Consider the following 23,245-nt stretch of genomic DNA (forward strand, 5'->3'; position numbering starts at 1 on the left):
GAAGACTCTTGTGTTCACTCTTACAACCAACAGCAGAACATTTGGTGAACTTTGCTTGTGACTGAAGAGTTAGCAGAAGCAGCTCGAGAAAATAAATAGACCTTGTGGCCTGAGAGGTCGCTGAACTGCTAATTCTGAATGCATCAACTGGAAACAATGAGGTAGCAGGAATACGCATAGTTGAGCTGGATGCTACCGTTGGTTCCTCAGCTGGATTGTAGCGCTAGTAAAGCTTGGAGGCTATATAGTTATGAAGAATAGTAGAAGTAAATGTCTATATGTCTTAACAGCTTTTACTTGACAATTCTAATTTTATATCCTACAAAAAGCATACAAAAATAGTTGATTGTTATTATTTTAAACCATATGGGATCTTTAATGAGAAACAAAGATGCAAGGAAGATGGTTTTGTTTGCATTTGCTACATATTGTGGTTATTTGCACCTGCCTGTGGTGAGACTGAACACAAACTGCAGTCACTTCAAACAGGAAGCATACATGTGACAGCACTTCAAAACTTGAAATGATAAGGGAGGATTAGGTGGTTTACAGCAAGACAAGTTTTGAGAAATCTAAAAATAATAAAGATATTTGATTGGTCACATTCTAGCTGCCAACCATCACCACAACGATTTGAATTGACGAAATTGTGGCAGGATATTATGACGAAGCATAACTGTCACCTCTATGTATCATAACAAAGCATCTCTCACACTACCCAGTCATTTTTAATTTAACATCAACCAGTATCTGTTATCTATTCTCAGATCAGTCACTCGGAGAGAATCATGTACGTTGTACATAAAGAAATGCTGTTTTGACTTAGGAATTTATGACAGATATTGAGAAGCCTGGACAGACTTGTGCAGATTTTTTAAAGAAACAAGACTAAGCTTTTGTTATGCAGTAAAGTATCTGTTACATGCATGATTTCAAAGATGCCTTCAGCTAGTCTTTAGTGGTAAGAGGTGTCCCCAATCTTTGAGAAAATCCATTGTGAGGACCTATCTTTTGCTGGGTATGTAGATGTGGGAGTGGCGTCTGATTTGAGACCCTGCTTCACACACTCGACATTACAGTTTTTGCTTGGTGTGGTTGAAAGTTGTTAGTTCTGGGTAAAGTGTGGATATGACTGAGAGATTTTATTAAAAAAAAAGATCATGTGCTCATGAGTAAATTCAGACTGACCTGAAGTACTGCAGACAGGGCTGGCATTGACTCTGGACGAGTAGGGAATAAGTCATAAGGTCTTTTTACTGGAATAAACTTCAACATGATATGGTAATGCAGCATTTTGTTAATCAATATAACATTACAGTACAGTGTTTGTGGTGGAAAACACCCAAAAAAATCAGCATATTGTTCTCTTGTTGAGACTGTGGTAAACTTCTTTTCTTCATTTGGGTTTCCAGACTAGACTTTGAACATTACATGTGGACAAAATGAGTAGAACAATATGGGACTTTAGAGGCCAGAAATATACTTTCAATCTTCCCGAATCTCTTTTCTTCTTGACCATTCATAGCAACATTACTGCTGTGTTCTGACGTACTCTAACGCCACATTTTATCCTACTTTGCTTCTCAGCAACAAAAACATATAGACTGTTTGAGGTGTTTCAATAAACTTCACCTTAGACTTTCAATTTTGAGTCTGGCCTATCTAAGTTATAGTGCTTTTGTTAATGGGCAACATGTGGCTCCACAGACCTCAACCCAAGATGTATGCACCTAACATACATATGCAAGTAGAATAATATACTTTGTCGATGACCAGAGGATGGTGCTGTTGACTTGTACAAGAATTTGTACTTCTACGGTGCATGCTTTCTTAGATAAAGTATACACATTGCAAGGCACTGCATGGAAATTTAGTATAAGACACCTTTTGCTCAGAAATTTAAATAAAACAACAAACATCCAGTTCAGTTTTAATGAATGAAAATCCTGATAGAGCACCTAATATAAGAGGTAGACAGGATAAAAGTTACAAAATGGTTTCAGTTCCTTCATATACGAGACAGTTAAACCACAAACATGAACAAAAATCTCACTGACACATTTATTGTCTTTGTGGATGCTTTATTGCTGCTAGATATCAGAGTAAAGAGGAAAGAAACATAAAAAAGTGGATTATAGGTTCTTGTGAGCACATAAATGGATTCATTTTGAGACTTTCTGAAAGGATGTGTGATTATTGAAAGAAAGAATTCAACAAACTACAAGCAAAAAACTCTTATTCTCTTCTCCTCTCATCTCTAATCAGCACCAGCTCTCCTCAACCTGCCTGACTGACTGATGCAGTGGAATTCATGCCTGACTTTCCAGCAAGAATCCCGTTTCTGGTGTGGAAGACCTCAGCCAAAGATGGACTCATGGGTGAAGGGCTGTACTCTTGACACTGGTGTCCACTAAGGTTTGGTGCACACTCGACTACGTAGGAAAAGAAGAAGGTGCCATGGTTAAACATGCAGCTGTCTGTCACCTTCCCACTGCGGAGATCGAATGAACAGCTACCAATCAGATCGCTGTTCCAGTAAGTGTCCTCATCATAAACCCTGAATGTGAGTTTGTTCATCATGTTAATTTTGATCTGTCCAAATTCAAACTTTTCTGACCATGCAGGGTTGTCGTTGTTACTAATGATGACTGTGCGCTTTGTCTGACCATCATAATTAACCTCCACTGAACCATCTGTCTGAGTCCACTTGTCACCATACAGACCCTGAGCATAAAGCCTGAATACTTTCAGTGTTGCGAGACCTTTCCCAGCAGGACAACAGTTTGACTTGACATTCTGGTTACTGTTGCAGACACAAGCACAAGGATCCCTCTTGCTGGATCTGTGCCCAATCAGACAGGACTCAGAACATTTTTTCACTACGGCATTGTTCTTGATGTACTGCTCCACCTCTCGCTTCAGCCCAGCGCTGGCAGGATGACCGCTTGGCAGGATGGTGTGCAGAGGCTTTAGGTTGTATCGGACGACATCGGGTGCGGTTTTCAGTGAGTTCAGCCAGCTGTTATAGACAGAGGGGTTGGATTGGCCTTGAAAGAGGACATCGGCTCCATCGATGTTTCCTCCAGTCACCTCTGTCTCACGCTCATTAAATACACTGCTAAATCTTTGACCAGAGCCAAGCTTCTTCTTCTCTGCCTCACAGTGTTTTGTCATGGCTTCAATACTCGCAGACTGTGCAAAGGTCGCTGAGGCCTCGACTGACAAACAGTCACTGACTTCTGTCGCCGTCATTCCGTTCATAGTTGCCTCACAGGTCCTGACAGAAGTGAATGCTTTGATTTCTCCTCCTAGCAACACTTGTGTAATGTAATGTGTACCATAAGTGTCAATCAGGTTACGATAGGAGACCCCAGTTTTAAAGGAGTAGGGGGGAAGAGAGTTCACAGCTGATTGAAAGTCATGACTCAGAGGAGGATTTGTTACCAGCCTGTAGCTGTGGAGCACAGAAAGTATATAAAAAAAGTTAGTGTTTGCCTAAGTCCCATGAAACATCATTGTTGATTGTTGGTTTCTGAAATTAATGCCAACTTATCAGAGCACTATAAAACAAAGCTTCCCATTGGAAGAACTACATAAAGTGAGACAAAAAGACAGAAATGAGACACAAAATGATGCAAAAGAGAGACCATCCATCCATCCATTCTCTATACACTGCTTTATCCTCTCTAGGGTTGCGGGGGGGTGCTGGAGCCTATCTCAGCTGACTCAGGCGAAGGCAGGGGACACCCTGGACAGGTCGCCAGTCTGTCGCAGGGCTAAATATACAGACAAACAATCACACTCACATTCACACCTACGGGCAATTTAGAATAATCAATTAACCTCACAGTGCTCGATTTAGACGGTCGCCAGATCGCCGCGATGATAGGAGATTGATGACATCATACGAAGTGGCTGCCTCCATGAAGAAAACATGATACGCGGTTCAGCCCACCCGAGCGCTCGACTTAGACGGTCACCGGGTCGCCATTTGCGACGTATGATGTCATCAATCTCCTATCATTCCTGGCGACACGCGGCGACCTGGCGACCGTCTAAATCGAGCGCTGGTCCTCAGCATATTTTTTGGACTGTGGGAGGAAGCCGGAGTACCCGGAGAAAAAACATGCATGCACAGGGAGAACATGCAGAAAGATCCCAGGCCCATCCCGGGATTTGAACCGGGATCTTCTTGCTGCAAGGCGAAAGTGCTAACGATTACTCCACTGCAGCCCAAAAGACAGACCATATGACAAAAATGTTACAAAATGCCAAAAACAAGACACAAAAGGATACACAAAGGAGACAGAAAATGATGGAACACAGAAGAAACGGGTGCAAAACAAAATTGAGACTCAACATGACAATACCGAGAAACAAGAGAGAGGAGACAAAACCGTTCCGAACAAACACAAATAACATTAATGAAATAAAAAAAAATGACAAAAACCGGACATTGAGCAACAAAAAGCAGACTCAAAATGACTAAAACCAGAGAAATAATGACCAAAATATGGTGTATTTATGCAAAGTCTAGTTACAGTATTAAACGGTAAACCTCATATTCTACTACATAGTACTGCAGTCAGTTATACAGTAATTAACTGTTAAGGTAACTTATAATTGTAACAATGTAAAAATACAGTAAAATGCTGCCAATCCCGGCTGCCAGTATTTTATGTAATTTTACAGGAAAATGTATTATGATGAATAACAATAAGACAAATATGTGTCCACATACTCACCTGTAGAAGCTGCAGTAGATGGAATGGCGAAAGAAGTTGTAGCGGTCTTTTTTTGACTTTTTCATGGCAAATTCTGCTGCTCTGGAGTGGGAACCTCCAAGACCAACCCCAATCTTGACTGAAGGGTCTACCGGGATGTCGAGGCCGACCTTCCAGTCATTGGACACGGATGATGTGGAATCATTAACAAGGGTTTCAGCAGAATCGTAGACTATGCTCGAGACCTTCAGGTTGCACTTGGACAAACTTCTCCAGTCCACAACAGAAACCGGGACTTTCTGGTTCTTCCTGTTCATGTAGCTGTTTGGGTACAGCCTGCAGGTGCCATTGCCGAGGTTCCAGGTTTCGGTGTCGATGACATAGGCAGCTTTCCTCTCCATGGTGACGATGTCAAGACCTTCTCCCCCAAGGTTGTAACCGGGGACAAAGTCAGCCTGTTTGCACTGCTGTGGTGTCCCAGTGAAGCCTGACCTGGATGTAAGACAGAGAGGACTGAATGTCCAGCACAGGAGCAGGAGATGCCACAGCCTTGCCATCTGTAGGAAAGAGTCAAACAGTGAACAAAAACACAAAGTCCGCCAACACAAACTTTAAACATACAGTGAGGACTAGGAAGAATTTTATATGAACTCTAAATGAGAGTATCTGTTGCACACACAGGAGGACTGAGAGGACTAACCTTGGCTGTCGGCAGCAAGCTCTGGTCAGTGGCTTCCAATACCTGACCAATTTTATAGTATTGATTTGTGGGTGGAGCTTTGATTGAGAATGCGATTCTCACAGATCTGATGCTCAACCATCTCCATTTAACCACTTTTCTAACACCTGCCAAAATGACAGGATGCGTCATTTTTTACCCACCTTCACAGTATTAAATGGCCACATGAGAAACTGTTGTTGTGCGGTGACACCTTAACACATTACAGCAGCTGGTTGAAAATTATATGCTTGAACTCCTAAGAATTTTCTTTTCTGAAGAATGTAAATGTGAAAAAATGATCAGGTTTGCAGATGCATCCCACCTTTAAACACATTTTTCTATCATGAGATTTGTGCAATAACAATTTAAATCTTGTCATCACAAGAAGCAACTGTTTTAACTGTAAACTTGTTTCATGTAAGATTAACCTTTCAGCAGCATAAGAGGACAGAATACAAAGTTTTACTATTTGAACAGCAAATTGCCCTGTTATTACACTATACAAACCAAAATGTCACACATTTGGCCTTTTTTCCATTTTGTTCATCTCACATATTCACATATTTCACGCTGTTTCTCATGCGTTTGTCAGTGTTGCACTGTCATAGTTTAGGTGCAGGTTTTCCTGGAAGCTCTATCACAAAATTGCAGTCAATGTATGGACTCAAATGCACGACTCGAGAGACACACAATCAAGCTTATTGTACAAAAGCACAATAATCGGGCATAATGCAGACCTGGTAGTCAGAAACAGAAGTGTCCACAACACAAAAGCAGGCCCCGTAGTCAAAAACAGGTTGGGTCCCAAAACAAAATGAAAGAGTCCGAAACAGACTATCAAAGCAAAACAGACAGACGGGAAGACTCCTGTAGGCTCAGAGAACTGGCAGGACCACTCCAGGACAGGCAGATGGGCAACAGCGAAGGGAACACCCCCTGTCAATTTGTCAGTTGTCTTTTTCTATTGTTCAAGAAGTTTAAATGTTATCCTTTTAAGCTGAGTGCAAGTGTGGGGAGAAACACTGCAGTGCTAACACATGATGAATTAGCCAAATCCACTATTATGTTAATTTTAATAACTCTATTTGTATAGCACTTTTCAAAAATAAAGTTGCAAAGGGATTTAAATGAAACAAACGTCAACTGAGATAGATAATGAAAACAAATTCAAAGAAATTAATAAGCAAGTAATACCATTTACAGTCAAAATCATAGTGATAGTCATCTCAGGAGAGGCATACAGAGCTTCCTGTGTCACATGACGAAACTGTACTCTGCAAGTTTGCAGATGCACCACACTGAGACAGCTGGCTCTAAAAGTGTGATGTGACATGATCACACATTTTGCTTTGCAGAGGTTGCGATATAGAAATTAGCTTCATGTTGGATTAATTGTTGCATTTCAGCAGAATAAGAACTCACAATTCTTTTCTTTACTAGAATAATGGTCGCAACTCTGCAACAATGAATAACAAAAAAAATGTTTTGCTTTTCATTCAGTTGTGCTCACCTGACACGATTCGCACTTTGTCTTATGTGGTTGAACTCTTTTCTTGTAATAATGAAACTTTATTTTTTTCAGGGTTCCTTGTATACCGTTTGTGGCGTATCTGTAATTCTACTCAAGACCGTCATGAATCTGACATATGGAGTCAGAGTCTTCATAGGAACACACAAGTTTACACAAGTGCTTGTCAAGACGAAATATTGTAAAGTTTCATGTGCACCATAATTTTGCTCCAAAACTCCATACAACATGTGCTTTCTTTTTATTTCTGTCCGATGTTGATTACTGTCGCATTTGTTTTTAGTTAATCACTTATTTTCCTTGTTAAGTTCCCTTACTGATCAAGAAACAAGCCGTTTGCTTCTGTTTGAATCAGTTAAAATGGGGAAATGTTGGTGTCAGTGAATGTAAAACCCCACTACTGCTGTGTAACCCTCAACTGCAATGATAGGTTTAGTGTCACAAAAAACAAAACAAATTGTGACAACAAAAGTATGTGTACACATTTGAAGCTGTATATTTTGTTGTCTTATTTCATATCCAAGAACACCACCCAGAGACTACTGTTCGGTGCATAAACACAAACAATAGTCAGAGTTTTCCCTTCTGCAACATGAAGTTGCAGAGAGGTGACCCTTCCATTGTCAGAGGAAAACTACAGCAAAGTGCAGCTGACCCAATGGCTTGTGAGTATCCCTACACCCACCTGATGCCATTCATCTTGGGCAGTTCCAGAAAAGAAGAGAGTCCAACCTCTGTCCCGGAGTTCAGTTCCAGAACCTTTGCTGTGTTTGTGGGGACTTTCACGGGCCTCGTTTATAACGGTCGGACAGCTTGTTGCATAATGAAATTCAAAGCACTCTATCGACGAGGGAGAGCTCGCACTCGCACGTTTATATTTTGTTTTTCCACTACAGTCAAACAGGCATGATGAATGTATGGCCCTGCTGGGACAGAGCTGGTCTGAGATTAGGCAACTTCCAGGCTCTGCTGTAAAGTCTGGAGAGGGAACATTTTATTCAGTTTTATCTCAACGTGACAAATAAAGGCTCTTTTCTTTAAAGTTCAATCTGCAGATGGCAACAATGTGTTAATTTCTTTGCAAAATAAGGTATTAAAACATGCAATCACATGTTTTGTAACAGCCACAGCTTAGGCTGTGAGCTGTGGCAGGGCTCTCTCTGCCCTCGGCCTTGCACTCTTTCTCTTTGCAGGTGTGTGCTGTGCTGATGAGGAGTCCAGGTGTGTGTCATCTGTAATCAGCAGATCATGTGCAGGTGGAGGCCAGCTAATCAGGTCCTTGCGTCCTATCAGAACCGTCGTCAGTCGTCGTTTGATGCTGGACGTTGCTTTTGGTTACCTGACTCCTCCGGCTCCTTGGTCTGCTCCTGGTCCTCTGTGGATTCTGCTGGGTCAAGGAAAACCATCTGTTGTCAGCCCCCCTCCCCCCGAGGCAGCAAGGTCCCCCAGCCCTGGTGTCATCAGACACAGGTTATACTAATCTCCCAAGGCTAGCATAGCGGCTGTGTTAGCTCCTTATAGTCAAGAGCAGTTTGGGTTGAGCTTTTGGGTTTCAGTACAGAGCTCTGGTTGCTTAGTTTTTGTTAGTTAGTTTTCCCTTGTTATTTTGTTCTCCTGCCTTCGTGTCACCAACAGTGGGTTAACCTTAGCTTTTGGGTTTGTTTTTGTTATTAGTTTTCCCTGCCTCTAGAGGCTCCTAGGTTGGTTCCGTGAGTTCACCCTGAGTTGTACAGCTGGTTCCGGGTCCGGTTGTAGTTCTATATTCTTCCTGGTCCTGAGAATAAATCTGTTGTTGTTGCAAATCTGTCTATTCGTTCATTTCCTGCATCTGAGCCTCAGGTACCTGCTGTGACATGTACCCGAGGCAAATACACGGATTTTTCTATCCGTGTATTTGTTTAAATACACGGATAGAAAAATATAAAATAAATAAAAATATATAAAAATAAAATATATATATAATGTCATATTTTTTTAAAATTACAATTAAATTTTAAAAAATATTTAATTAAATGTAAATTTTATCTGCAATAATTTTATGAGCCAGCAGGTGTCAGTGTGGAGCGACACAGCGCCGGCACAGCTGTACCCATGAAACTGTGATAATTAGTTTTGCATAAATTTGATCTGGCTTCCCCACGTTTGGCCTGGATTGTACTTGTATATATTTATATACAATCCAGGCCAAACGTGGGAAAGCCAAATCAAATTTATGCAAAACTAATTATCACAGTTTCATGGGTACAGCACAAATTTGCTCTCTATTTGTTGTTTAATTAGTGAGGTTCATGATTGGGACGATAACAGTTGGCAGACTTGTCATTGGGAGTCTGGAATACTTTTAGAAATCATGGCTTGAAATTCCTAAAAGTTACTCAGTAGCTTCATTTATAATATACATAATATTTCTTGATGATTAAATTTTTGTGTGATTTAACAAAACATATAAAGTCTCTAAAATAACAGGAAATTGTTCAAATAAATTACAGATAAAACTCCTAAAAGCAGTGATTTTCATTACAGTGTACCTTTCTATCAAATGTCTGAAGCTTATGCTGTTATGAGAGTACATTTCTATTTTACACCTAAACCACAAAAGTGCAAAAAAAAAAAACCCTCACATACACGTATTGTCTTTGTGGATGCTTTATTGCTAAATATTGTAACAAACGGGAAAGAAGCACAAAAAACACTAATACTGAGAATTTATGAAAAGTATATGATTATTGAAAGAAAGGATTCTACAAACTACAAGCAAAAAAACTCTTATTCTCTTCTCCTCTCATCTCTAATCAGCACCAGTGCTCCTCAACCTGCCTGACTGACTGATGCAGTGGAATTCATGCCTGACTTTCCAGCAAGAATCCCGTTTCTGGTGTGGAAGATCTCAGCCAAAGACGGACTCATGGGTGAAGGGCTGTACTCTTGACACTGGTGTCCACTAAGGCTTGGTGCACACTCGACTACGTAGGAAAAGAAGAAGGTGCCATGGTTAAACATGCAGCTGTCTGTCACCTTCCCACTGCGGAGGTCGAATGAACAGCTACCAATCAGATCGCTGTTCCAGTAAGTGTCCTCATCATAAACCCTGAATGTGAGTTTGTTCATCATGTTAATTTTGATCTGTCCAAATTCAAACTTTTCTGACCATGCAGGGTTGTCGTTGTTACTAATGATGACTGTGCGCTTTGTCTGACCATCATAATTAACCTCCACTGAACCATCTGTCTGAGTCCACTTGTCACCATACAGACCCTGAGCATAAAGCCTGAATACTTTCAGTGTTGCGAGACCTTTCCCAGCAGGACAACAGTTTGACTTGACATTCTGGTTACTGTTGCAGACACAAGCACAAAGATCCCTCTTGCTGGATCTGTGCCCAATCAGACAGGACTCAGAACATTTTTTCACTACGGCATTGTTCTTGATGTACTGCTCCACCTCTCGCTTCAGCCCAGCGCTGGCAGGATGACCGCTTGGCAGGATGGTGTGCAGAGGTTTTAGGTTGTATCGGACGACATCGGGTGCGGTTTTCAGTGAGTTCAGCCAGCTGTTATAGACAGAGGGGTTGGATTGGCCTTGAAAGAGGACATCGGCTCCATCGATGTTTCCTCCAGTCACCTCTGTCTCACGCTCATTAAATACACTGCTAAATCTTTGACCAGAGCCAAGCTTCTTCTTCTCTGCCTCACAGTGTTTTGTCATGGCTTCAATACTCGCAGACTGTGCAAAGGTCGCTGAGGCCTCGACTGACAAACAGTCACTGACTTCTGTCGCCGTCATTCCGTTCATAGTTGCCTCACAGGTTCTGACAGCAGTGATTGCTTTGATTTCTCCTCCTAGCAACACTTGTGTAATGTAATGTGTACCATAAGTGTCAATCAGGTTACGATAGGAGACCCCAGTTTTAAAGGAGTAGGGGGGAAGAGAGTTCACAGCTGATTGAAAGTCATGACTCAGAGGAGGATTTGTTACCAGCCTGTAGCTGTGGAGCACAGAAAGTATATAAAAAAAGTTAGTGTTTGCCTAAGTCCCATGAAACATCATTGTTGATTGTTGGTTTCTGCTATTAATGTCAAATTATCAGAGCACAAAGCAAAGCCTCCAGGTGAACTAACTACACACCATGACCAAAATGCACAAAATAACAAAATGTTAGACAAAATGACCCAAAACGAGACAAAATGATGCAAAGGAGACACAAAATGACAAAAATAGATCACAAGACACAAAGAAGACACAAAACTGTTATGATGAATAACAATAACACAAATATGTGTCCACATACTCACCCATAGAAGTTACAGTAGATGGAATGACGAAAGAAGGTGTAGCGGTTTTGTTTTGACTTTTTCATGGCAAATTCTGCTGCTCTGGAGTGGGAACCTCCAAGACCAACCCCAATCTTGACTGAAGGGTCTACCGGGATGTCGAGGCCAACCTTCCAGTCATTGGACACGGATGATGTGGAATCATTAACAAGGGTTTCAGCAGAATCGTAGAGCGTATTTGAGACCTTCAAGTTGCACTTGGAGTAGCTTCTCCAGTCCACAACAGAAACCGGGACTTTCTGGTTCTTCCTGTTCATGTAGCTGTTTGGGTACAGCCTGCAGGTGCCATTGCCGAGGTTCCAGGTTTCGGTGTCGATGACATAGGCAGCTTTCCTCTCCATGGTGACGATGTCAAGACCTTCTCCCCCAAGGTTGTAACCAGGGACAAAGTCAGCCTGTTTACACTGCTGTGGTGTCCCAGTGAAGCATGACCTGGATGTAAGACAGAGAGGACTGAATGTCCAGCACAGGAGCAGGAGATGCCACAGCCTTGCCATCTGTAGGAAAGAGTCAAACAGTGAACAAAAACACAAAGTCAGCCAACACAAACTTTAAACATACAGTGAGGACTAGGAAGAATTTTATATGAACTCTAAATGAGAGTATCTGTTGCACACACAGGAGGACTGAGAGGCCTAACCTTGACTGTCGGCAGCAAGCTCTGGTCAGTAGCTTCCAATACCTGACCAATTTTATAGTATTGATTTGTGGGTGGAGCTTTGATTGAGAATGCGATTCTCACAGATCTGATGCTCAACCATCTCCATTAAACTCCTTTTTTTTTTAACACCCACAATGACAGAATGAGTCATTTTTTTCCACTTACTTCACACTTTATTAAATGACCACATGAGAAACTGTTGTTTTGTGGTGATACTGTAGCACATTACAACAACAGAAAAAAAGTAATAGGTATGCATGAAGGTATAAAAGAAAAACAATTAAGAATTGTAGTTTCTTAAAAAATATAAAAGTGAAAACGGAGACTCCAGAAAACCACACTGAGAGTCATTATCCACAAGTGGAGAAACATGGAACTGTAGTGAACATTCCCAGGAGTAGTAAGCCTACCAACATTTCTCCAAGAGCTCATTAGCATCTCATCCAGGAGAAAAGAACCAAACATCAAAAGATCTCCTGGCCTTACTGGCCTCAGTTCAGGTCCGTCTACATGATTCCACAAAAAGGAAGACACTGAGTGAAAATGACATCCATGGAGAGTTGCAAAGCACAAACCAATACTGACCAAAAGGAACATAAAGGTTCATCTAGCATTTGTTTTCAAAAAAAGAATATTTCAACATGACTGATCCAAATTCATACAAGCAACTCTAATTTAAAATGTCACTTTATGCTCAAAAACCATCTAGCGTGCCCAAATTAAAACTATTCTGCAGAGAAGAGTGGACAACAACTCCTCCATGGTGGTGTAAAAGACTGATCACAAGCTTTAACAAACATTTAACTGCAGTTGTTCCTGCCAAGGGACCAACCAGTTATTCGGTTTAGGTGGTGTGATTACTTTTTTTGCAGGGGTGATATAGATTTTCAACATGTCTTCAATAAACCATAATTTCAAAACAATATTTAGTGTTTTGTGGGTTATCTCTGTGTAATGTTAACTATACATATTTGTTTGACGATCTGGATCGTTTGAGTGTAAGAAATATGAAATAATAGACATCAGGATACTTTTAAAAGTTTTCAAAAGTTATGAAACCAATATCTAACAATACATGAATGAATAAACAAATAAATACAGTTTACAATATAGCTGCTCGCAAAGCTCTGTTGCTGGGTACAGGCTTTTATTTTAAAAATAGACCCAAACATACCGATGGTTTGTCTATCAATGGGTTTGTGTGAGAAAAAGACAGAAAAAAATACTGTTTGGGAAGCTCCTTTGAACATCAGGGGGATTTTATTTGTATCATTCTAGCATGGGGGAAGCAATATGGTGTTGTCTTTATGTTGAAATGCCAGCATATTCCAGAATCTCTGGTCATCTTCTTGTTTCTGCTAACTTGATACTTTTATTTTGAAAAGTCCACTTCCTTTCTTTAGACTTGTCATAGGCTCTATCCCATCTCCCTATCTAGGGACTATTACATACAGTGGCATGAAAAAGTATTTGCCCCCCTATAGAATTGTTCTATTTTTGCATGTTTTTCACATTAAAACTAGTGAGGTAAGTGTGCTTTTTTTGTAGGGTCTTAACCCTGATATTTAAATTTGTCAGGTAAATTTACTGGTCTACCTTTGGCTAGGTCTCCCTAGAAAAAAAATAGATTTCAATATAACAGGAAATAAAGGTTAAAATAAAATAACATTAAAAAGATTTGCATAATTAGTAATATTGTAGGGTTTTAACCTTAAAATTTAATTGAACTAACTCAAAATGATAATCTTACCTCTCTAAATCAACAACTAATAGCAGTGACTTGACCTTTGACTTTTGGCTGGACTTGTGGGTGTTGTGGTTTTAAATGTATGTCAAAGCACTGTAGTGATTGCTGTGTTTAAAGTACTACATGAACTAAATGTATTTACTATTGTTTTTAAATTGGTAAAGTATATTATCATGAACATAATTCAATATGTACACTGCTTTTCATGGATGGAATGTGGACACCTTATAACTTACTGATTACTTAGGATCCCGCTTACCCTCTCTCCATAACACAGTATGCAAAAAGCATATTGTGTGCTGTCATGATATTTTATTTTCTTCCTGAAATTTGACTGTACTCTGTTGTTTGAGGCTCGCATGCCCATTTTTCCATAACTGCATGGTACAAATCCTGCACTATCAATGTCTCAACAGCTTGATATTTCATTTGCTGCTCTTTGTGATTATCTTTGGGAAATGCTAGGCAAAAAAAAATGTATCATTGCAGAGTAAAGCTGAGTGGTCTCTGTACATATGGCAGTAAAGATTTAAACTGAACCGAATCACAGCACAGACTTTCTTCAACAAGCCTCAACCTTGGTGAGAGAAAATAATTATTTCAAGATATTCTAGCTGTTACCTGAAGCTTTTTTTTATTGGTCTGCTTACAATGGTAGGAAATGTGGAGACTTTTGAAGTTGTTGTGTGTAGACTGTAGGGCCTATTACATGCATGTAAATACAATTTCCAAATTAAAGTCTGGTCTGCTTCCTAAATTAATAACACCGTAGGGTTTTAGCCACAGTTTGTATTAGTTTGGTTAAGTTCTGTAACTGCAGTTTTTAGCTTTATTAATATGTTTGATAGGTTTTCTCTATAATTAGTAAAACTGTAGGGTTACACTCTCGATATGTATCATAGTCAAGTAAAGTAGTATTTTGTGTAATGTTTGTAGTATTAAATCCATCATCATCATTATTTTAGTGGGATATGTATTTTCAAATGTTAAACAGTGTCAATTCTGGATCATAATTATTAAAAACATATTGCTATTTATGTCATATTTCTGCAATTTATAGTGGTGTTTACATATTTTCCAAAAATAAAATATTGCAGGTTGTTGCAGTTAATGTGGATTGTGGTGGCAACACTATATGAATATGTAGCATAAATACACTGTATTTTTGAGAAGTCTAGTGTCAGCATTAAACAATACACCTCATTCTACTGTAAAATAATGTATTATTAATAATGACATAATTTTAATATAAAAAGCACTTAAACATGGAGCAGAAATAATGATTATAACAGTAAGTTGTCGTGTCAATTCTGATTTATAGATGATTATTCTTGTGTCATACCGTAGAACATTGTCCTTTTTTGTGCTGCACGTTTGCAGATGCATCCCACCTTAAAACACTTGAAAATGATCTTATTTCTATTTTTACAATGAGAGATTTTTGCCATAGCAAACCTAAATCTTCTTCTAAGGTATCATCATAATAAGCAGGTATTTGACAGTAAACTGATTTCGTGTAAGATTTGCCTTTCAGCAGCATAAGAGGACAGAATACACAGTTTTAATGTTTGAACAGCAGACTGTCCTGTTCTCACGCCATGTGGACCCAAATGTCACACATATGACTGTTGTTCTTTTTTGTTCTTCTCTCATACTCACATATTTCACACTGTCTCTTGTGTGGTTTAACTATTAACTGGAATGAGGAAGTTTAATTTTGCAGTAGATTTATGTCATTGATATGTAGAATCATATATCTCACATGTACTGTAGGTATGTTTTAACAATCCTGAATCAAAGCGCACACACTAATAAACCGTGTTTTCCAGTTAAAGACTGGTGCAGAATTGTTTCTACAAGTCCATTCTGCATCTGCTTCATTTTTATTTATGAAACTTTGGCTGGAACTACAAAGAGAGATTGTATTCCGTATTGAATACTGAATAAGCCATGTAGGCATTTTCTGTTGAGCATACAGACACATTGGATTCCAAGAAAGTAAATTCAAAATCTGCATTTTTGTTGTTGTTGTCGTCTTCGTCAGTTGACACTATCATACTTTAGGTTCATGTTCAACCTGAAACTCTGCACGAAAGAATCCCACATCCCCCAAATTCCTTCAGTACTGAACAACTAAATGGAACCTTTATAGTTATATTGGTTGATTGAAACGCAAACCAGCAAAAGGTGAAATCACCTGGGAGTTTCCAGATAAAGATAAGATATTATGTCGAACAATCTGATTAGGTGCAGGTCATGAACTTTAAATTTGAGCCTTTTTGACTGAATGTAAGTAGGGAAAGGTGTTTTCACAGTTAACACAATGGATGAACAAATGTCTTCCCCAGTTATAGTGTTGCTACACTACTACTACTATTACTACTACTGTTGCTACTACTAGTACTACTACTGCTACTGGGACTACTACTACTACTACTACTACTAATAATAATAATAATAATAACTGTACGTGTATTGCACCTTTAAAAAAACAATGTTGCCATGTGCTTCACAATAAAACAAATGTCAAATGAGACAATTAATAAAAGCAAAATTAAAGACACTAAGAAGGAAATTATGGCATTTACAGTAAAAATCATAGTAACAACCATCTCAGGAGAGGCATACAGAGCTTCCTGTGTCATGCAATGAAACTGTGCTCTGCAAGTCTGCAGATGCATCAAACTGAGACAGAGTTTGTGATATGTAAATTTTCTTCATGTTGGACTAATGGTTGCATTTCAGCAGAATAGGAACACACTTGTCTTCGCTAGAAGAACAGTAATCGATCATTGGAACTCACATAAACCAAAAATGCCACAAGTCTGTTCTTTTTTTGGTGTTACTTCTCTGATCTCTTTCACACTTTGTCTCATGTGGTCGATTCTTTCTTTGGAAACAGGAAGCTTCATATTTTCCCCCAGCATGCTTTCTATATTATGTGTGCCACTTTAATAACTCTACTTCGGGCCTTCTTTACATGTTGAATCAGGCTCTTTGGAGGAAAACGTCTGAAAGTTTAAACAAGTGCTGCTGAAGACGACGGAGTCCTGCAAAGTTTCATGTGGTATAATTTTTTTCCCGAAACTCCTTACATATGTTTTCCTTATTTGTGTATGATGTCCATTACTGTTGAAATAGCTTTTTAGTTAATCCCTTATTTTCCTTGTTGCATTGCCTTACTGATCAAGAAACAAACCTTATTTGCTTCTTTTTGAATGTTGGTGCCAGTGAATGTAAAACCCCACTAGACTTATACTGTTGTGTGCCCCTCAACTGCAATGATAGGTTTAGTGTTGCAAAAAATTCATTGTGAAAACAAAAGTATGTGTGCAAGTTTTAAGATGTGTATTTCATTGTTTTATTTCATGTCCAAGAACACCACCCAGAGACTGCTGTTTGTCTTACAGTTCAAGAAACAAACTCAATTCCTAGTGCTTTTTTTCCTTTCTGTTTCTATCAGTCAGCACTGTAATGGTCAAGTGTTTGTGTCTACAAATGTAAAGCCCCGCTAGACTGATGTATACAATCCTAGGCAACACTCTTTCACACGCCAATGAGCTGAAATCACAAAAACATTTCACATCCAAAGATAGCTACAGTCTGTTGTTTTGTCTCCCTAAGTCCTGCTAGCAGTAATGATTTTTGAAAAGAAAATGTAGTTTTTTAAGGCCTTTTATTAGTGACTGCAAAGTCAAAAATCAACATTGGCAAAAAAATAATTTTATATGGCAAAATCCATCCATTATCTACACCGCTTAATCGCGGAAGGGCTGGCGCCTATCCCAGCTGATTTAGGGCAAAGGGGGTGACACCCTGAACAGGACTTTGACAAAATCTATTTTTACAATTTCTTCCACTGATCCTCTGGACAATGAAAACCACTGCTGGGTTTGAAAGAAATGTCGTTGTTTGCTTTTTAAATTCTCCAACATTACACCATTTTTAGAGCAAGAAACTGTAAAAATCAGATTTTCAACTTTAAAACAGTCAAGTGAATGAATGATTTGTAATGTGCAGTTCAGAAGGGAAAAATAACCAAACCTAAGATTAAAACAGTGCATTTTTCAGGGTGCCCAGATAACTCAGCTGGTTGAGCAGGCGAGCCCTCAACTGGGACTATTGTTCCCAATGCAGTGGCCTGGGTTTGATTCCTGCCCGTGACCCTTTACTGCATGTCTTCTCCCCACTTTCCTGTCTGCCTCTTCACTGATCTGTCAAATAAAGCTGAAAAAATAACTTAACAACAATTATAAATTATTCATCTAAATCACTTTACGTTGCATATATAGGATTTCAAATTGCAATAAAAAAGATCCCACAGTAAGTAACACTTTAAAGGGAGAGTTATAACTGCCTTCTCAATCATCAATCATCATTGCTGCACTGAATAAATATCTCCTCCAAAATACAGCTTGAGCAACTCAAATACAGTCAAAGGTATGGAGTACACAAACCAGAACTCATTGTGAAAACAAAAGTATGTGCACCTCTCAATTTTTAGCTGCATATTTTATTTGTAAAACGCTTGTTAATACAATCTGGATTTAATTCCACTACATAAGTTCACCATCTTCTGCTGTTTATGCAGTACCACAGGCTGCATTTTATCTCTCCTGCACATATTCCATCTGAAAAGTTGCAGTTTGTATTTTTACCACAGGAGGGCACAAACAATGACACACTGCATGCAGACATCTTTCATTGAGTGAATCTATCAGCCTATAAAAGAGCAACCTTCTGTCTTTGTTTTATAGCACTTGTCCACGTTGTTTTCTCCTGACAAGATCCTTGCTTGTGTTGTATCTTCTCTCAGATATACAAACTAAAACTGATGTTACTGAACCAAAATCTGGAAACATTGTTTCTACACTGCAGAGTTAGACTTGGTAGTTTTAGTATAGTTGGTGCAAACAAGCAATAAATATGTAAGTCACTGTATTTCACTGTAAGAAGGATGAGATAATTTGCTAACTAAGACAGCAGTAAACTGATCAGGTTACATCTGAGTGTTTAATAAGCAGTGTACAGATGAAAACAAATTCCTGATATGCACATCACAGCCATTACTGCCACTGCTTATCAGTTGTTTCAGTCTTTGTGGAGCGTGTCTTCTCCCTTCTGTCAAAACAGAAGTTTTTGAACTTGTGCTGTGTGACACGAGGGAATTGATGTATCCACCGTCTATTTATAACACAGAGAGCAGGTGTGCCGATACACAGAGGCAAAGTGATTGGTCGGGATCCTCTGAGGACACTTTGTGCTTGTGTAAATACACACACACACACACACATGGGGAACACATTTACATAGACCTTGTGAAAACATGGCATTCTTCCTCCACTGTAAACCTCTTTACAGTGCATACATTCAAATGACAAAGACATTCCCATGCATGAATACAATCAGGCAATAAAAGATTTACAGCTTGCTGCTGGCACAAACACTCAGTTCTATTCACACAGCTCAAATATGTTTCCAAGTGCTGTCATTTGAAAAAGGAAACCAGATGCTCTTCACAATATCAGATTCATCTCCCTTGAGGGTAGAGTAGGTTTACACCCACAAACAGATCTGCTGAGATGATCTACAGCTCTCAACAAATCAACAAATCTTGTCCTAACACAAACGCACTGCATACAGGACAACTTCTAAACAACGCCTCAGTTTATCACTGGTGCCACACAAAAAAGGAACAAAATTTCATGAGAGCTGAAGGTGGGAGGAAGGTAGCTTTGTTTGCATTTGCTTTCTATTGTGGTCATTTACACGTACATCTAGTGAGACTGAAAGTGCACTGCTGCAGCCTCAAAAAGGAAGTAGGCGAGGTCTGCTTTGACAGCAACGGTGCAAAAAATTAAAAAAAACATCCCAAGAGTTACTATTTTGAAGTGTGACTCTTTGTGTTACATGATGAAACACTTGGGGACAGAAGATAGGAAAAGAACTTGATGGTTCAAGAGATTTTTTTGTTTTTAAGATTTGTTTCAGCTGTTTCTTTTCATGGACTCTACTGGATTATTTTTTAAAGCCAAAGATTGGGTGGACATTTTGTTAAAAAATCTGAAGATTTTCATCTTGAGGAAAGACTGAGATATTCTGTCTTCCGGATTACTCAAATTAAACACTGTGGCAATGCCTGTGATTGTACTAGAGGCCAGAGACTTCACCAGTCCTCTTTTCCTGGTGCGAACATTGGAAGTGTTATTCTGCTGTACAGCCCTGAGTCTTGTGGCCTCACTGGAACATGAGGACTTAAACCATCTTAATGGCCACAACACGTTCAAGATCTTCTGCATGTTTACCTGGTGCTTCTTCTTCACCCTGACCCTCCTTATCCACATTCTCAGCATCATCCAGTTTCACAGCCTCATCCCAATTTCGTGGAAGAACCTGACGATGACGGTGGCTGTGCTGGGAGCTCTGATGAGTCTCAGCGCTTCTGTGATTTTCCCTTGGATCATCATGGATCATACAAAAATATCGCCGCGCCCTGTGGCGGCAGCAGTGGCCTCCTGTCTCACCACCTTGGCCTACACCTCCGAGTCCTTCGTGCTCGGTACCCAACCCCAGGAGCAGAGAGGCTACATGGGCAGCATGCCAGGCATCCTGAAGATACTCCAGCTGTGGGGAGGCTGCCAGATGATAACTCTGCTTGTGGAAGTTTTTATGCTGACCGGTAAAGTTCATTGGTGGCAACTATGGGCGTCTGGCGTGTCGTGCGGTGTCTGTGTCTTCCTGTCTGCAGTCACACTGGTGGTAATTTTGGGTGACTTTGCCAAGCGATGCCCCCTTCCTTTTGACAGATTTTTGGCAGGCTTCAGTCTGATCGGGGTCTTGCTCTACATGTTGGCGACAGTGATTTGTTTCACCAAGATACTGCAGCTAAGAGGCCACGGACAAAGTGCCTCCACCAAAAACATGGAGGTGTTTAATCGCGTGGTTATGGAAACGGTGGTTTCCAGTATCACACTGTTTGCTTACACAGTGGATCTTGCCTTCTCTATTAAACAATTGTGTGACAGGAACCACGTGTGAAGTTCAACATGTGAAGTATGTAAAAGTTTACGAGAAAACCATGACTATTGCAAGTATGTAACAGTCACACTGAATGTTTTTGCTCCCAATCATCGCTATGTCATCAAATTCTTTCTGGATAGTAAACTTAAAATCAACAAATTGTATAAAGCTGACATCCATAATCAAATTGGAGTGTTCCACTGAGTTTTATATGTGGGAATGATTTTACTGAAGCGAAAGAGGTATATGTCATTTATCTTTCAGTTCCTTATTACACACAAACTGTACAACTGCTAAAGGTGGGTTATGTGACAGATCCATTGTTTATGGACATATTGTGGGTTGTGTGTACTGGTGTGTGTGTTAAAAGTATAAATATAATTTCTGTTCTTTTTTTTTTTTTGACTAGTTGTACATCACAATTTGACTGTTCAACTACTGATAAATTCTCAGTCACTGAGTTAAACATTAATTAAATATTTATGTGTGGCTTTTGAGGAAAATGATTCGATAGCATGACCACTGAACAGACTCTCCTTAGTCCAGTGACTGTAAGATACAGATATCATTTCTGACAGCATGATGCAATGGACAGAGAAGAAGTTTGCCCCCAAAAGGGTCAGACCAATATCAAAAGGCTTCTCTTATCAATGAAAGTTAGTGAAAATTCTGAGCGTAATGCTGTCTTTCAGATCAAGCCCTCAAATATTTGCAAGCTTAACTCAATTTAAGGAGGCTAGTTGCCATTCACCAACACTAGATGGCAACACTACATTACCATGGACCTCTATTTAAATCACAGGGCTGAACCTTGTATGTAGAATATACAAAATGTTTTCATATTCCACAAATACACTTGTATCAACTGTGTTTCATAGTTAATATTTTGAATATAAATAAAATCAAGCAATCAATTCAGCTTTAAAGTTTGTAAAGACTAAATACTCGTGATTGTTATTCACACAAACAAGCTATGCATTGCATTAATAAGTCTATGTGCTATTTAAGTAACAACAAAGCCTTAAAAATTGGGAAAATATCTTTTAGTCTTGTCTGATGAATGTTTTGTAGCTAAGGCTGTATATTTAAAAAATGGTTAGTGATGTTGCTTAATTTTAATATTCTATAAATTCTGTAATATTACCAGACTTTTTGTATTTTTATTGTTTCTTACATTGATAAACCAGAAAACATTGTCCAACACTGTAATAATAATAACTTATTTACATTTTACACTGTTTACTTCTCACATCTGGCTCAGTCGCTCCAGGCCTGTTAAGCAGCTCTATCGAAAAATCGATCGTCGAGTAACAAGCCAGTTGTCCGGCAGCTCGGACTCGATTACTCTGGCCTGGACAGACTTCAGCGTTTTTCTTCTTTAAGGAACTGAGTCCAGTTAGTCGATGTCAACAGGCTGAGCGAGAAAACGAGCTGCTCAAACAACTTGGTACGTGGAACCCAGAGCCCAAACGTTACCGTACGTAAACATTTGAACTCCTTTTGGAAGTTTGTTCGGTGTATCCACAGGAAAATGAAGTCCCCCACTCACGGTAAGCTATCTTTGACTTGTTTTTTTTTACACACTGCGAGTTTAGAGAGGTGATCTCGGCCAAAAACGGACTTTAAAACAGAGTCTTTATTCCGTTTTTAAACGAGCCTTTGGTTGTTCTCCTTCATTCCTTCTATGTAGTTTGACATGAAGTCATATTTAGGACAGTGATAGGAACAAAAATGTGTCAATTCACGTTGTTGTTGTTAGCTTGTGGTCTTACCTGCACCACAAGACAAGCTGGTTTCACTGGTCGACGTTTGGTTTGCTATGAAAGCTCAGCTATGTATTTAGACTATGCTGGCGCACACATTAGCCAAAAAATCTTTTCAACAACACACATGCTAATTACTTCTGAAAAAGCTTTTTATTTTGGCACTTGGTTTTGGTCACAGCTTTCAAATATTGTATACAAAGTCTCCCATCACAAAGAATACACACTCTCTCTATATTGTCATTAAAAAACAAACACACACACACACACACACACACACACACACACACACACATATACATATATATATATATGTATATATATATATACACACACACACACACACACACACACACATGTATATGTATATATACATATATATTTACATTTGTAATGATTTTTTTCTCTTGCTGATGTGTTTCTCAGAAGGCCCCTGAGCACCATGGACATGTGAAACTTGACTCTGCAGTAGGCAGATGTAAGCCCCAGGCTGGATTGAATGGCACTGAGGATACAAGGTAAGCACTTAACCAGTGAATCTGAACTCATTATTGATCCGTTTCCTGAGCCACAAATGACCTGAGTGAGGGCAAAGTCTAGATAGATGGGGGGAGAGAGAGAAGGAGGAGGATAAGAAGGACAAACAGAGCTCCGACCAATGAAGGGAAAAGTAGTAAGGCAGAAAAATCAACATTATAAATGCTTTTAGGAATCAGAGAAAACCTCTCTGTCTACATCAGGTTTTATTTC

At 39.4% G+C, this 23,245-nt stretch overlaps 5 protein-coding genes across 7 annotated transcripts in view; 2 read left to right on the forward strand and 3 right to left on the reverse strand.

The window, feature by feature from the left end:
• Positions 1 to 1,911: 1,911 nt before the first annotated feature.
• Positions 1,912 to 5,830, reverse strand: LOC127533060 (perforin-1-like). Its single transcript, XM_051945135.1, has 2 exons — positions 4,746 to 5,830; positions 1,912 to 3,454 (listed from the first exon to the last, which is right to left on the reverse strand). Exons 1-2 carry the CDS (start codon positions 5,279 to 5,281, stop codon positions 2,278 to 2,280), a joined length of 1,713 nt encoding a protein of 570 aa, XP_051801095.1. The 5' UTR covers positions 5,282 to 5,830; the 3' UTR covers positions 1,912 to 2,277.
• A 3,939-nt stretch (positions 5,831 to 9,769) lies between these two features.
• On the reverse strand, positions 9,770 to 11,259 carry LOC127533298 (perforin-1-like). The gene is made up of 2 exons (XM_051945926.1): positions 11,236 to 11,259; positions 9,770 to 10,999 (listed from the first exon to the last, which is right to left on the reverse strand). The coding sequence occupies exons 1-2, from the start codon at positions 11,257 to 11,259 to the stop codon at positions 9,782 to 9,784; spliced, it is 1,242 nt and encodes a 413-aa protein (XP_051801886.1). The 3' UTR covers positions 9,770 to 9,781.
• LOC110963664 (perforin-1-like) lies at positions 10,900 to 12,071 on the reverse strand. Its single transcript, XM_051945141.1, has one exon. It carries the CDS (start codon positions 11,799 to 11,801, stop codon positions 11,262 to 11,264), a length of 540 nt encoding a protein of 179 aa, XP_051801101.1. The 5' UTR covers positions 11,802 to 12,071; the 3' UTR covers positions 10,900 to 11,261.
• A 6,748-nt stretch (positions 12,072 to 18,819) lies between these two features.
• LOC110963669 (myeloid-associated differentiation marker homolog) lies at positions 18,820 to 21,757 on the forward strand. The gene has a single exon (XM_022212115.2). The coding sequence runs from the start codon at positions 19,848 to 19,850 to the stop codon at positions 20,748 to 20,750; it is 903 nt and encodes a 300-aa protein (XP_022067807.1). The 5' UTR covers positions 18,820 to 19,847; the 3' UTR covers positions 20,751 to 21,757.
• Positions 21,758 to 22,088: 331 nt separating this feature from the next.
• Positions 22,089 to 23,245, forward strand: part of tex2 (testis expressed 2) — a 39,752-nt gene continuing 38,595 nt past the window's right edge. For 2 of the 3 annotated variants that reach the window (XM_022212112.2, XM_022212114.2), the window contains exons 1-2: positions 22,089 to 22,282; positions 22,922 to 23,013. The gene's annotated coding sequence lies outside the window, so the exon portion shown is untranslated. The remainder of the gene's footprint in view (positions 22,283 to 22,921; positions 23,014 to 23,245) is intronic. The other variant, XM_022212113.2, reaches the window with a different exon arrangement.

Source organism: Acanthochromis polyacanthus, chromosome 3, assembly GCF_021347895.1.
Source record: "Acanthochromis polyacanthus isolate Apoly-LR-REF ecotype Palm Island chromosome 3, KAUST_Apoly_ChrSc, whole genome shotgun sequence".
Taxonomy (NCBI): domain Eukaryota; kingdom Metazoa; phylum Chordata; class Actinopteri; family Pomacentridae; genus Acanthochromis; species Acanthochromis polyacanthus.